This window comes from Dipodomys merriami, unplaced genomic scaffold (assembly GCF_024711535.1).
Source record: "Dipodomys merriami isolate MVZ:Mamm:240054 unplaced genomic scaffold, mDipMer1.0.p SCAF_22, whole genome shotgun sequence".
Lineage (NCBI taxonomy): Eukaryota > Metazoa > Chordata > Mammalia > Rodentia > Heteromyidae > Dipodomys > Dipodomys merriami.
In genome coordinates, this window is record NW_027203604.1 from 468,310 (window position 1) to 484,457 (window position 16,148).

General features: G+C 39.9%; 1 protein-coding gene across 2 annotated transcripts in view; it reads left to right on the forward strand.

Moving 5' to 3' along the window:
- The window catches only part of Frem1 (FRAS1 related extracellular matrix 1), a 139,142-nt gene that overhangs the window by 68,179 nt on the left and 54,815 nt on the right, over positions 1 to 16,148 (forward strand). For both annotated transcript variants that reach the window (XM_070033150.1, XM_070033148.1), the window contains exons 21-24: positions 1,532 to 1,676; positions 6,638 to 6,779; positions 9,954 to 10,149; positions 12,122 to 12,386. In XM_070033150.1, the coding sequence (XP_069889251.1) occupies positions 1,532 to 1,676; positions 6,638 to 6,779; positions 9,954 to 10,149; positions 12,122 to 12,386 (748 nt within the window). The remainder of the gene's footprint in view (positions 1 to 1,531; positions 1,677 to 6,637; positions 6,780 to 9,953; positions 10,150 to 12,121; positions 12,387 to 16,148) is intronic.

A 16,148-nucleotide genomic window follows, 5' to 3' on the forward strand; every position in this document is an offset into this window, starting at 1 on the left:
GAGGTGCTTACCCAGGGACTCTAGCCATTCCTTTGCTTGCTTACTTTGGTTCAGCACTTGCTTGACTTTCCTCCTGCATTCTTCCAGTGAGAGTGCTGGCTTTTCATCCTAGTTTGAAAAGAAAATCCATCTATTTCTCCATTTTTAACAATTGCAAAGAAAATGCTAGAGAATATGCCTTACAAAATTCTTAACTGTATGCTGCAATTATAGACTATATTGCTACAATGTATGTTTTCACTTCAAGTTTAAGACAAAGGAAAAAAACAGTCCTGATTCAGACTTTAGTTTTGGTTCATTTGTCACTACAATAAAAAGTTAAAATTTTTAGTGTATTCTTATAATCATCTCCACACACAAACACAGGGCTTAACCAAACTGCTATAATACTACGTAGTCTGTTTTTATACGTTAATATAGCCATTTAAGTGTTCATTGACATATAGTTTGGGACAGAGATCTTGTTTCATTGCATGGATGAAAGCTATTATAATTTTGTATAATTATTTCTTATTTAAAAATATGTAGATAATTTTCCACTTCTTTGTATTAAAATTCACAGGTCAATAAACATTTGTCATCTTTCTTGGTGCACACCTTTTAGTTTTCTATTGCTAACAGTTACCAACTTATTGGTAGCTATTAGTTTTTTTTGGTAATATGTGTTAAAATAGAAAGTGTGGCTGTGTTCTTTTTTGAGACTGTTTTGATTATTCTGGGCTCTCTCCCTTCCTTCCTTCCTTCCACTCTCTCCTTCCCTCCCCCTTTTCCCCCTCTTTCCCTCTCCCTTTCTTTCTTTCTCTTTCTCTTTTTCACTCTTTATTTCCCTCTTTCCTCTATCTTTCTTTTTTTCTATTTCTCTTTCTCTCTCTTTCTTTCCTAGTCCTGGGGCTTGAACTCACCGTCCCTTAGCTTCTTTTGCTCAAGGCTAGTGTTCTACTACTTGAGCCACAGTGCCACTTCTAGTTTTTCTCAGTAGTTTATTGGAGATAATATTCTTATAGACTTTCTTGCGTGGGCTGGCTTTGAACTGCCATCCTCATCTCAGCCTCCTGTAGGATTACAGACATGAGCCACCAGGGCTCAGCTTTTTTTCATTTTTATACAAATTCTAAGTAGGTTTTAGAATAAGTAATATATGGTTTTGTATTTCAGTTTTGGTCCTCTTAGAATTTAGTTTGGTAGCTGACTCAAAGCAAGAGTCTAATTTTCTACTTTTCCTCAATAAAGTATTTTTCTCTGTTTTATTTAAACACTTGAACACCTTTGTATAGATGCAATTTACTTACTATGTCCTTTCCATACTGATTTCATATAAAGCCCTTTTCAAATACTACATTGCTAAATAATCTTTTAAAAGCTCTGAAGCTATTCCTTTACGTTACAGATCTCTCTTACTTTGCTTGCTGAACTGTTTGGTGAATTCTTGCTGTCACCCATGCCGCAGAATTAAATAAGATCATTTATGGAACGCATCCGGGTAGGCCTATCACATGGGAGATTTACTTTCTCTGTGTGTTCTTTCTTGCAGGACTGAAGCTGTCATATGTGCACGATGGCTCAGAGGGCCTAGCTGACGACTTTGCTGTCCAGTTGTCAGATGGGAAACACAAGATAGTTAAAATGATTTCAGTAGAGGTCTTTCCGGTTAATGATGAGAAACCAACATTAAGCAAGTAAGCCACTTGAAGAGAGCCTCTTCCATATTTCTAGAGGGTTCTATGAAGTCCACAATACTGGGTGCAGAGGGATTGAGCATCCCTTCCGAGAAGCAAGTCTTCCACTGTCCAAACTTATCACAACTCACCCCACCCACTTAGATAGTTGAAACCTTTAGTACAAACACTAGTTAATGTAATCTCTCCTAAAGCATTAGGACCTTAATTATTTGACTTATTTGACTTTGTTCTAAATGTCCTAGTTAGATAATGCAGTATACATTGGAACCTTTAGTACAAATACTAGTTAGTGTAATCTCTTGGCTTAGTTCTAAATGTCTTAGATAATGAGCTGTGCACATTTTGTTAAATACTTGAACACATTATCTTAGTCAGTTTTACCTTCACTGTGATGAAATGAGGAAATCTTAAGGAGGGAGGACCTGTTTTGGCTGATAGTTTCAGAAATTTCATTCCATTCTGGTGAAGAGGGTTTGGTAGAACTGAGCAGCTCACATTATGATGGCTGGGCAGGGAAGACAGAAAGGGGAGAAGGGGAGAGCGGAGAGGGGAGAGAGAAAAGAGAGATGAGAGAATATATCTGAGTTGAATACTTTCTCTTTCCCTCTTTTATTCCATCCTATGGGATGGTGATGCCTATATCAGTGTGAGCCTTCCCCCCACTTTAATTAGTTCTTACTGGAAACACCTGCAGACGCATCTAGAGGCGTGTTTACCAGTTTCCTGGGCTTCTCAATCCAATCAGTTCACAATCAAGATTAAACACAGACACAGACAGACAGACAGACAGACAGACAGACAGACAGACAGACAGACAGACACAATGCAGATAGTGATCCCAATGGATTTGGTCAAACCTTGATTAGAGGTAATAGAGGGACTAACCAATGCTGCTGCTTTTATCAGTTCAGTGCTCCTTGGTTCTGGTCTTTTACTATATTGTGTATGGATCAGAAACCCACCATTCATGGCTACTTTAGAAAACTGTGTATTATTAATTGCAAACTCCCTCTGTAGCGGCTTAGGGTTTCTTTATAGGAGAGAGTTTTTGTCAGTTGTAGTCTTACAGTTCTGGCCATTCCTTTTAGAACTGGCAACTGTGCAGAGCTGTGCTAAGAACACAGATGATACAGAACTTGAGGAGGCCCAGAGGTTGTCCAGGACCATCCATAGGCAAATACCTTGTTCTTTTCTCAATGGCACACCAGCAATAGGTGTCAGTTAGCCTGGGTATTGTTTTTTTTTTTTTTTTTTTTTGTCAGTTGTGAGGCTTGAACTCGGCCTGGGTGCTGTCTCTAAGGTTTTTTTCTTTTTTTTTTTTTCTCACACTTTACCACTTTGAGCCACCACCACTTTTGGTTTTCTGGTGGTTAATTGGAAATAAGAGTCCCACAGACTTTTCTGCCTAGCCTGGCTTTGAACCAAGATCCTCAGCTCACAGCCTCCTGAGTAGTTAGGATTACAGGCATGAGCTACCAGCACCAGTGCTTGGCTAGTCCGGGTTTTATCAGGAACTGAACACCTTCCTGAAAACATCTAAATATCTGCAATGTCCTGCACTATGCACACAGGGGGCTTAAGCAAGACCCCAACCACTTGCTACTGTTCCCTAAGTTCCTTCAAAAGCATTATAGGACATATACTGGTGATAGTTTTTTGGAAAGTGGCCTCACAGACATCAGTTTGACTAAAAATACCAGAAATTTCTGTATTCTTATTCAGAAGCTGGCATGTCAGATTTGTTTGGTTTTGATGACTAAATATGAAAAATAAGAAGGATTTTTACATTATTACAAAACCTTTTTCTGCTAATCTCACTTTATCTAAGAGGACTGACGATTAGCATGAAGTATTTACCATGTGACAGACATGATGTTAAAGTTTTTTGATACATATTACCTTTATCATTCAAATTGTGACAAGTAGTATTATTGTCCTCACTGAGAAAAATCAGGCCAGAGAGTTAAAACAGCTTACTCTGCCGGGCGCTGGTGGCTCACAACTATAATCCTAGCTACTCAGGAGGCTGGGATCTGTGGCTCAAGTGGTAGAATGCTAGCCTTGAACAAAAGCAGCTCAGGTATAGTCAGGCTCTGAGTTCAAGCCCTAGGACCAGCACAAAATAAAATAAACAACAACAAAAAACATACTCCAGGAACTCTTCAAGCTTGTCTGACTCCAAAGACCACATCCTTAAAAAAAAAAAACCCAAAAACTAATCTTCCTGAAATAGCTATAGCTACCCAACCACCAAATCTCATTCAACCTTGCTTCAAAAGTCTCCCTCCTTACTAATTGTAAGTGTACATGGATGCATAGAACATTTCAATCCACATGTACATATGCAATGGTGAGATCAGGCTTGGCATATCTAAATATCTCTGATATTTAGCAAGTGATTCAAAGTCCCTCCCTTTCCTTTTCCTCTTTCCTTCTCTCTTGTGGAGAAGAAGCCATGTTCCCTCTTTTTCTTCCATGTGTCTTTGAGTAAAACACCTTGATTTCTTTCAGAACATCCTCTCCTGTTTGTCTGTCCTGCATCTCCAATTTCCTCCTTCTAGTCTTTCTGTTTTGAGACTTAGTGATATAGTTAGTAGTTAGGAGAGCTGATGATGGGCTCAGACAGGTTTTATTCAACCATGTAACAGTGGAGTGAGCTTGAACTTGCTCTTTCTGCTTTCACCTCTCTGTTAACTGGTCTGTGCATGGGAGTATTCAGGTCATAGATTGTCAATTCAGATGTGTAGAAGTGCTTGAAAAGACCAGCTAGTGCATGTTGGGTGATCCTGTTTCATTATTTCCATGATTTCAGGTAGATATTCTCATTCTAAAAACACAGAGATAATCCAGTCCTCTATTCCTTTGCTGCCAAACTTTTTGGAAGAGTAGCTTTCGCCAGCTTCTTCCATTATTGCCCACTGTCTCCAACCTTTACCACTTTATTAAGGCTACTCTCACCCAATATAATGGCTTGTCTCACCATACTGGGCTCTATTAGAGCATTTAATACAATTTCTTTTTTCTCCTTTCTTTTGTGCCAGTCCTGGGATTTGAACTCAGGGCCTAGGCACTGTACCTCAGCTTTTTTGCTCAAGGTTATCACTCTGCCTTGTGAGCTCTAATTTCTGCTTTTGTGGTGCTTAATTGGAGATAAGAGTCTCATGGACTTACCTACCTTGTCTGGCTTCAAATAGCAGTCCTCAGATCTCAGCCTCCTGAGTAGTTACGATTACAGATGTGAGCCACTGGTGCCCAGTAGTATACCAATGCCATTTCTTTAATAGTCCTTCTATGTGCTCTAGGAAATGCATTTAGTTCTCCAAATTACCATGCTTCCCCCTCCCCACCCAATGTCTGATTATTCTGGCGCAGTAAAGGAATATGTCCAAGGGCCTCTGTGAACTTCAGCGGCACATTCAGCCTATGTCTAGGCATAGTAGAGAGAATTCTGGGGGATGGTAGCCCTTAACCTAGGGGGCTGATGGATAGGGCAAGTATCCCAGCTCCCTGTCCTGCAAATATACAAAGTTAGTCACATTCTGCATGGTTCCTCCAAAGATCCCCAGCATCTGGGCTTGGTGTTACATGCATGTAGTCTCAGGAAGGCTAAGTCCAAGAGCATCTCTTCAGCCCAGAGATCAGGTCCATCCTGGGCAATGTAGTGAAATCCTATCTCTTAAAAAAAATAACAGAATATAAAATGAACCTCAAGCAAGACTGGTTCCCAACTGCCCAAAGCAGCCAAAACACTTTGTTCCCTCTCCTCTTCCTTTTTCACTCCCTCTCTTCTGTTTCCTGTGATCACTTTCCAAATAAAATCCCTTTTAGGGTGACTAAATTAGGATATCTTTGACTTTTCTGACATCTGATTCTGATACTTCCTTTCTACCCAACCCCCTATCTTCTTCATGTTATTGGCTTCCTGTTTTGATTAATCTATCTCTTTATATAAATAGCACCACTAATCTCCATTACTAACTCCCAACCAAGAGGCTTAGCCTTCTAGAATACTAGGGTTAACTATTCTCTGTTAAAAGACGGGAAAAATCTACTTCAGGGAAAATGAAATTTCTGGGTTGGCAAGAAGCACTCCCTGGGTGAGAGAGCTTGAAATGGAGGTGATTGGAATTTGGCTTCTTGATAGAGGAGTGGAAGGCTGATGCCAGCTGGTGATTCCCAGTGTCATTGATCTGTATCCCAAGGATTGCAACCATCCAGACATTTCTCGAGAAACAAAGCTGTTACGGTGGACAGAAGAAGCATGTGTGAGGATCTACTGTGGAGAGTTAGAAACACTGGTGAGAAAGGTCCATGACTTCCTTGGGTGAGACCAGGGAGAATGGCCGTACTGGCTATAGAAGCAGCAGCATCCATGGTAGACGCAGCAGCTGCTCACAGCCCAGCCGGTGCCCTGTGTCTCTCGGCTGTTTGCCATGCCAACTGCTAGCCCAACTCTCTAGCCCTGAGAGAAGATGAATCTCTGTAAGAACACAACCATCAGGACATTACCAGGGGCAGCAAGAGCAATTCACAGGGTCACAGATAATCTAAAAACAGCACTGAACTCAGAGACAGTGTAAATCATTTTCAGGAAGTTTCTGTCTGTAAGATTACAAGGATTGTTACTGGCCCCTCTATTTGGTGGAGATATTGTTATGAGTACCAAATGAAATATTGGAAATTAAAAAATGATTTTTTAACATGTCAGCAATTAGAAGTATTTAGCGACCTGGTACCCTATTCACAGCCACTGTCTTCTTGTTCAGACTTTTATGTGCTAAGCAAAATGAGCAAGAGCAAACTGAATCCTAAGTCATGTGCCTGACTAATCATTTTGAATTCTTGGGACATTCCTTTATGAGTTGGAAGGTGGGAATTCTAACAGAGTGTCAGTGTACCCTCCTCAGGGAACACCTCCAAGTTTTCTATCAACCTTACCATTCATTTTCCTCTTTCAGGAAGGCTGAAGTTGTGGTGAATGTGGGTGATACTCGTATCCTGTCAAGTGCTGTCCTTTCTGCCATAGATAAAGACTCCCCCAGGGAAAAGATTTACTATTTATTTGAAAAGCTTCCCCAAAATGGACAACTTCAACTTAAGGTGAGGGCCCTTTTATCTTTCTTGTTCAAAATGAGCAAGGCAGGTCAAAATATTTTCAACATACACATTTATACAATTCTAACTCTTCTCTAATAGTCCTATTTATTGTCCAAGAGTAGAAAATCTGATTTTCCTAGCCTAGGGTTAAACTTAGGCTCTTCTAAAATTTCTTAGTCAGTGCCAGGTAAATTTAATCAATGTTGTTAAGTTTTTTTCACTGCTTCCTTCTCTGGGGGATTGTCGGTGAAGAAGTTACCAGGAAAAGCAAGCTGTCTAGTTTCTGAAGAGAATTGGTAGCTTTTAAGACATCTTTATTTACCTCAGATTTTTTTTAAAGGTTTTTTGTTTTTTTGTTTTTTTTGGGGTCAGGTCGTGGGGCCTGCACTCTGGATCTGGGCGCTGTTCCTCAGCTCTTCAGCTCAAGGCTAGAGCTCTACCACAGCGCCACTTCTGGCTTTTTTCTTTTTGCTTATGTGGTGCTGAGGAATCGAACGCAGGGCCTCAGGCATGCAAGGCAAGGGCTCTACCACTGAGCCACCTTCCCAGCCCCTTTCCCTCAGATTTTTAACTATGGATCCACATCACTTTCCTTTTTAGAATCTAGCACCTCAATCATAAAACTCCTTCAAATCTACCAACAATCAATTCCTGTCTGTCTGCTCTCTCTCCCTCCTTCCCTCCCCCCCCTCTCCATGTTTGATTCCCACTTTCAGAAGCATGCAAAAAATAATCTTTTTTTTTTTTTTATGATGGTGGGGCCTGTGGCAGCCTCCAGCTCTTTCTCTCCTAACCCAACAATGGTCTCTGCCTGATCTTGCTTTTGTAGTGCAGAGACTGAAGGCAGTACCTGGGACACAAGCTCTTTCCCCTTTAGACTCCAAGTATTACCAAGTCTTAATATTACCCATTCCTGCCTTCTTGATGATTCTCTACAGGGAGAATTCTCACCTCCCTCTAGGGAAGCAACGTAGTCTACAATGTACACCAAATTGTCTGAATTCCCCTGAGAGAGACTTTAAACCGGAAAGGTTGGGACCTTTATCCACAATCCCATACTCCCTTCCTTAGGTTAAGGTCTGGGTGATCTAAGTCTTGAGCCATGAAGTCCATTGGGGGAGCTTTACATGGAGGCCATAACACCCACATTGACATCTATTAGATTTTAACACCTGCCATATTTGAATCCAGTAAACTGCATAATGAAGTAACTTAACATTCCTGGAGTTGCATGTGTTCTGGAAATATTACTTTTGCTCTAATGGAAACATCAGAAACATCATACTATGCCCCATGTACCTAAGGTAAGTCACTGGGTTCCACTGCTGACTTACAACAGCTTGAGCATGGTCTGATCGTATTTCACTTCGCTTCTAGAATAGCAAAATTTCAGTCTGATTCAGACTGTGTTAGGGATAACCTACCATTAGTTATGGATCAGTCACTTAAGGAAAGTAATTTCCAGTAATCGATCAAAATGTTTATTTGAATAGTGGATTAAGACAAGCAGCAACCACTTGCCATCTCCAATGTGATTATGTGAGCGAATATGTAACTCTTCATGAACATAGACTCAGTCCTAGGAATTCAGAAAGGATTCCTTCTGTGTGTGTGTGGAACAGCTTGATTGTCTTAGTCTATAGGCACCATAGAAAATCACAGTGAAGAGCAGTCACTGATTTAAATTGAGGTACAGCTGTGCCCTTATTTCATTTCAGGGAGTAATGAAGCAGAAATGCAGTGAACACTCACCCATTTAGGTGGCTTGGGAACTGAACTGCTTTGGATATGTGAAAATCCAGATGGGACCGGGGGCCTGGTGGGGCTCCACCCCATTCTTCCCCAGCCCCCTCAGGGTTCCCCAGGTTGGCTGCCTAAGTCTTCTGAACTCTCTCAAAGGCTCTTGTTTTCTTGTTGGTTTTCCTTGTCTTCTCATTTTTGAGGCAGACTCTTATTTTCCTATTTCAGGCTTTCCTGTCATTCTGTCAAGTCATGTATAACTAAGAAGTTAGATGGAGGTGAAGAGAACAAAAGATTATTACTTCTTTAAATTTTTGTCAAGATTTACAAAGAGGAAATGTGTAAGCAAATTTCAGGCAGCTTAGTTCAAAATTTTAAAGGAGGGTCCATCTGAAAAGTTCTACTTGCAAATAGATATTATGATGGAAACAAATATTGTGTAGCTGTTAAAATATAATTAACTTGTATCCAATGAGCCCTGGTTGAACTTACATCTGCAGGGAGAAGTATTAAGGAGGAAGGAACTGTATCAGGCAGAATGAGAAATGGTAATATACCTGGGTAAAAAAAGGACAAACATTTCTCTCTAGGAACAGAAAGTCTGTGGGATAACCAAAGGGAAATAAAGAGTAAATGATTTAAATTTCTGTTATTCAGATGGAAAAAAATTCAATATAATCTTGGCATTATACTTGAATCATACCTAATAACTTTTGAGGAGCTATTGGTAGGGAAAGCTGTGTGTGTCCTAAGAGAATAACACAACAAAGATTTATTTTTTTTCACTCGAATGCTCTCAATTGTTGGCCAGTCCTTCAGCATGAGAACCATTTGTAATTGAAAATGATTTCTACAATTTCTACATCAAACTCTGTGCAGAATATTTAATTCCTACTGTTGATTGTATTTGGAAGATTCTGATAGTATTGAGAGCTTATATTTTTGCTAACTTAGGATATAAAGGTCAGGAGAGTTGGGGTCCTGATCATTTTTATTAGGTCTCAGTAGAACTGAAAAATAGCCTGAGGAATAAATGCAGTCATTCAATTTCTCCTTTTATCAGCTAAGCCTGGTAGCAAACCATTAAAAAAATAGGTTGGATTAGTTGTATAGTGTTATGATTTTTTTAAAGGGGGAAAAACACATTTAATTTGTAAAGAAACCATTCTAGCAGGTAAATTAACCACCTGCTCTCATTAATTAGAATATTTAATCATCCATGATTGCATATGATAAATACTTTGGAAATACCATTGCCGTTGAATTGTCACATAACGTTGTTAAAAGTCCTTTGGTTAAAGATTATTCCCCCCCCCAATGTCTTATATTATTTTAGCATATTTATTTGAAAGGAAAAATATAATGTAACATGGAAAGATATAGTTTGGAGTTTCTGAGGAGACCCGGGGCAGCTGACTAATTCCTGGCATCTTTCAGATAGGAAGGGGCTGGGTCCCTCTCTCCCCTGGCATGAAATGCACCCAGATGGATGTGGATCTGAACTTGCTGAGATATACACACACGGGGGCAATTGACTCCCACGATCGAGATAGCTTTACCTTCTACCTCTGGGATGGTGACAACAGATCACCTGCATATGATTGTCACATCATCATTAAGGACATGGGAAAAGGTAAAAGTATGTCTACTAGTGTTTCTTGACACCCATTTCTATAACCAGAAGTGAGCTGTCACATATATATTCAACATTTCTTTCTTTCTCCTTTTTTTCTTTCTTCCTTCCATTATGCATCTATCAAATTCTCTCAATTGTCACTCCGTATTTGGACACCTCACCTGCTCTTTCTGGGATTTGTGGTCTTCTTGAGAGTGGATGATCTTATTTCCTATTAGAAATTTAGCCTTTCCCAGAATGTGGCTACAAAAGCCATTTTAATGATTAGGAGTTTACCACAGTGATGTATTTCTAATTTTGTCTTCAGGAGGTGAATTACCATTTGAAAATAATATTTCAAAAGAAAAATGTTTGCAATATAAAAATAAGAAAGTGGAATATTTTTAATAAAGAAATAAACAGAAGGAAGTTTGCCATTGAAAGAAGTTGAAAGTCATTACTTTTCACTTTGAAAAGTACTGATGCACACTCTGTAGGGAGAGAAAAAGCACTAAAATATTAAGCTTCACTCTAAGAGAATAAGCTTCACTTTAATTTATTAGGCAGCTCACATACTAATACAAGTCAGCAGCTTATAAATGGCAAATGAAGGGGAAAAAAATCTGTGAAACCCACTAGACAATTAAGAGTAGACACTATTGGTGTTGAATTGTCACTACAGCTTGTGTGAAGATAGTATGAATCCTATCTTGTTCATGCTTCTCTGACTTTCTTTCTTTCTCTTTCTTTCTTTCTCTCTCCCCCTTCCCTCCCTCCCTCCCTCCCTCCCTCCCCCTCCCTCCCCCCTCCTTCCCCCTCCCTCCCTTTCTCCTTCCCTCCCTCCTTCCCTCCCTCCCTCCCTCCCTCCCTCCCTTCCTTCCTTCCTTCCTTCTTCCTTCCTTCCTTCCTTCCTTCTTCCTTCCTTCCTTCCTTCCTTCCTTCCTTCCTTCCTTCCTTCCTTCCTTCCTTCCTTCCTTCCTGTCTCTCCTTCCTTCCTTCCTTCCTTCCTTCCTTCCTTCCTTCCTTCCTTCCTTCCTTCCTTCCTTCCTTCCTTCCTTCCTTCCTTCCTTCCTGTCTCTCCTTCCTTCCTTCCTTCCTGTCTCTCCTTCTTTCCTCTCTCCTTCCCTCCTTGCTTCCCTCTTTCTCTTTTCCTCCCTCCCTCTCTTCCTCCTTCTCTCCTCTCTCCAACTCTCTGTCTCTGTCTGTCTGTCTTCTCACTCAAATTTTGACTACCAGGTAACTTGGAAATAAATTGGGTGATTAAATGTGTGGTACTTACAATTGTCTTGAAATAATTTTTTTATAAACTAGTTGATGTTGAGATATTTATTTGTGGTTATATTTTTTTGCTTATTTTTGTTGTAGGATGAATTTCTAATAAGTGATACACTATAGATGCTATTTTGTACATTAATTTCTCTTGACAAAAAGTATGTTCATTACATGTTCAGTCAAAAATGTATTGCAAATCATGGGCACAGACAGTTAATGAAGAAGGGTGGGCTCTCTTCGAATGCCTTAGCATGATGGGGTCACAGCAGAGGAGGGAAACTCAGTTCTGTGCAGGTTTTGGGACCTTTTCTATGTGGATCCTCCCTCGCCCTCAATCTCTGAAGGCCTTACACTTACTTAGAAAATGAGATGTTGAGGGAAATGTCATGAGTAGGATTTCGTCAACTGGATTTGAAGGTAATGTACTTCCTGTCTAGGGCATGGGTTTGCAAATTCAGGGAAACTAGGTGGTAGAAATGTGAGCCATGAGCCAGAAAGAAAGGAGACCCAAGTATGTCTGCATGTGTTTTCTCTTCCTTTTCTGAAAGGCCTCTCAGTTTGTGCATACACCTTTTATCTATAATAGGTATATAAAGCTTTCTATGTTTCAATAGTTTTGATTTGGGTATATTTTGGCCTTTCTTTGTTTTTTTACCTTACCTTCAGTGTTAGCTATTTTTAAATATGGTTACTGACCACAATCTTGTCTTCTACATAGGTGACATCGTCATTCTTGCAAAACCACTGGTGGTGTCTAAAGGTGATCGGAGGATCCTGACGACCTCCACGCTCCTGGCTGTGGATGCAACAGACAGGCCTGAGGAACTGGTGTATGTCATCACCTCCCCGCCACAGCATGGCCAGGTGGAATACGTCCGCTATCCTGGAGTCCCCATCACAAGCTTCAGTCAAATGGATGTTGCAGGACAGACAGTTTGCTACGTTCACATGAGCAAGGCAGCAGTTTGCCATGACAGCTTCAGGTGAGCCACTTGGAAACTTTGCTGAATCTCTTCCTTTCATTAATTCTTAGAAAGTGAAAAGCAGGTATGTTCATATGCTATTCTTTGGTAACAATTTGGTAATGTCTCTCTCATAACATTATGTTGTATAGTCTAAGTGTGCATTATAAATTTTATTTTAAAAAGAAAGAAAGGAAAAGAAAAGCTGGGCATGGTAGCTCATGCTTATAATCACATTACATGGGTGGTGGTGACTGGGATGGCCATAGTTTGAGGCCAGACTGGGAGAAGAGTTAGCAAGACCCTCATCTCAACCAGTAAGTTAGCCATGGGGGCAGGTACTTGTAATCCTAGCTATTCTGGAGGCAAATAAGAGGATCCCTATCCAGCGTGTCCTGGGCAAAAACTCAAGGCCCTATTTCCAAAATAAAGCAATAAGACTTGGGAACACAGCTCAAGTAATGGAGCATTTCCCTAGAAAGGGGGAGGTCCTGAGTTCAAACCTCAATGCTGCAAGCTGCAAATAGAAAAAAAAAGGGAGAGAAATAGGACAGTGTAATTTTGTTGCAGCTGTGTGTTTTAGCTGCATGAAAGATGAATGTGCATAGTTAAAATGATAGTGGCAAGGCAAGAAACTAGGGTCTGTGGGTGGCAAAAAAAAATGCAGCTTGCAGGTCTAAAGCAAGCTCTTCTCAGAGATGAGTAAGAGACGCTGAGAGCTCTGGCCAAGGAAAGACACACAAAGTAATTTCCCTCCTCTCTGAGTATGTTTTTCCATCGGCGGGAAAGGCATTTATTAGCATAATAAATTTGGCATAAGCAGACACTGCCTTTTGACTCACAGTGTTCTTGTAAGTGTGTCATAAATCATGTTGTCACAAAGTGGATTCTGTTTCCCCTTAGAAACAATGTTATGACTAGGGACTATGCACCTGGTCAAGAATTTTGTATCAAATATATCATTGAAGTGAATAACAGTCCGATGAAAAAGGCAAGGATACAACATTAATAAAAATTTTTGTTCATTTAGAATATGGAAATTAGCTCCACGTCCCATAAAGCAAGAAAAACTCTAGATCTATCATCTCTCCTGGCAGCTCTCAAAGCTGGCTATACCTAGATGTGTGGGTAGAGGTTGACAGACCGGGTGAGGATTAGGGCAGCTTGGACTGGCCCTCCAGGAACCTGATACATAAACCAGCCTTGAGTTTAACCGAATAAGAGCAATGATTTCTCTACCATATACACAGGGCCTCTAGCTCTAGTCAAATTCCCCATGTTCAATACAGCCTCTAAGACAAATATAGCAAACTCCACCTGATTTGTAAATGACAGAGTATTACCAAGGCATCCTTGCTCAAACACCATTCTCCTCTAGCATCCTTTTACCTATCTAAATTCAATATGGCTGCTAAGATTAAACAGAGTTTAAATGTCAGAAAGAGGATTTTTTTTTGTCCACCTTTGGAGCATTTAAAATGATTTCTGAAACATAATCTTGATAGTTCAAGTGTTAAACCAAGAATCTAGGGATGCTTGAACTAATAATATCTTCATTTTGTTCTTGATGAATATTCTTTTTTTTTTTCAGAAAAAACTTAAAATTTTTATATGGCAAATTTTATAAGCAGGCATTTGAAATATTCATTATATTCAACATTAATACATTTATATGTGACAGGTAAAGGCATGTGTTATGTATTGATACACACAAATGTCCTTGTATTCTAGATGCAGTTATGTTGTGTGAAATCTATACACTATGTAAATTAGATTGATCTAGCATTTCTTTTTGACTAAGCAGGACATGGCTAAATCTATTGTGATGGTCCTTAATGTGAAAATTTTAGAACTAGCTCTCCAAGGACCATCCTCAGCCGATGAATATTCTTTAAGAAGTGGATACTTTAATTGATCAATGTCTTAGCCAAGTTAAATGTTCATTATAGCATCAGAAGTTGGGGGGGGGCAGGTGAGAGAAGGGCTCATTTGCTCTTCTTCCAGCTGGTTTGAGACATGGCATGGTGTTGGATTAAGGTACAACCTGTGACTTGTGGCCTTATGGAGTCCCTTGAGTTACACAGCCTTTCTATGGAGCTGTTTCTTTTCTTACGAAAAATAGGGTGTTGCTCAATGCACCTGTCAAGGTGGATCACTGGGAGGTTGAAGTGAGTTTGTGCATGTAAAGTGCATAAAACAATACCTGGGGCATAGGGCAGAACTAAATAAGCAGTAGCTGACTTTATTATGTTCCTTATACAGTAAATATATTCTTTCCTTGACCTCCTTCTCTCCATCCTTACCTTGAAACTTGACCTTGGAAGGGAAAAGAAGTGAGGATGAGGAGCAAACTTGGGATATTTTCTTCTATTCACTAATGGAGACCCATGTTTCTTGCCTTAACACATATGTGTCAGATACATTTTAATTTTACACCCAATTTCTGGAACTTCTTGTTTCTCTCTACTCCTGCTTTTCCAAGTCAATATCTACCAGGAAGTCTGCTAAAGTCATTAATGAGCATGTTACACTGCTGGAAAACCTAGCAAGCAAATGTTTATGGATGCTGAGAAATGAAGGTTAAGGATTGATGAGCTGATGAGAATAGAAAAGAAAATCTTTGTGTAAGAAAATGATACAGTAAAACCCTCCTAACTAACCCTCACAGTTGAAGGCATCTTAAAATTTAGTTGTCCCAGGAATGTCTCTATGTCTGGATGGGTACAGCTCTGGGCCATTATCACAGTTTACTTATGGGACTTAGTTTTGTTTTGTTTTTTGACCTTCTGTGTTTCACACTGGACTTTTGGGTCAGGGATTCTTTAACAAAAAGACTGTTACTTTATTTCCTAAAGCCATTGATTTGTATCAGTGGTGACAAAGAGATACAAGATGATGTGGGCTGGTATAGGGGCAGGGAATAACCTCATAAAAGGGGAATCAAGAGGATTGCAGTTAAAAGCCAGCTGTGATTCTTATCTCCAGTTAACCACCAAAAAACCAGAAGTGGAGCTGTGATTCAAGTGGTAGAGCATTAGCTTTGAATACAAATGCTCAGGGATAGCCCATGCTCTGAGTTCAAGCCCTAGGACCGGCAAACACACACACACACACACACACTCACACACACACACACACACACACACACACACACACACACACACACACACACACGAAGCGTGGCCCTAAAGGAATGAAATCTCAGGTTGGTGCCTGTACATCTTTGTGGCTCTGCTCTTCATACTTAGTTTTGACTTTTTAACAAAGAGAGTGCAGGCTGCAGGCCCTGATCTTTTGACAGTAATATTCAGCTAGAATTAAAAATATTGTTTTCTTGGGTTTATTTCTGTGTCATTTATGAAATTAAGATTTTAGTATGTAAAATTTATGGTTTCCACTACTTAAAAGGTTAAAAAAAGTAAATTGATATAGAGCATCTCTCTGTGTGAGAAAAAGAAATACCCTTGTTACCAATGTATGCACAAGATAAGCGAAGCTCTAAGGACCAAAGGAAGATATCTAAATTCACATAACTGAGTAACAATGCTCACTTTGAAGCTCAGAGCTCATTTTCAGTAGAGAGTTTTTCCATAATACCTTGTTGTACCGAAAATTGTTGGGGACTATGCCTTGGTGGGAAGGAACCTCTTCCGTGTGTCATTCTGATTTTTGGCCAGCAGTTTTACATATTTATAATGGAAGAGCCTAGCATCTGCCCAAGATCTGCATTTTAATCTTGTCATTTCACTAACCCAATCACAGACCACTGTGTTGTTTGTCAGG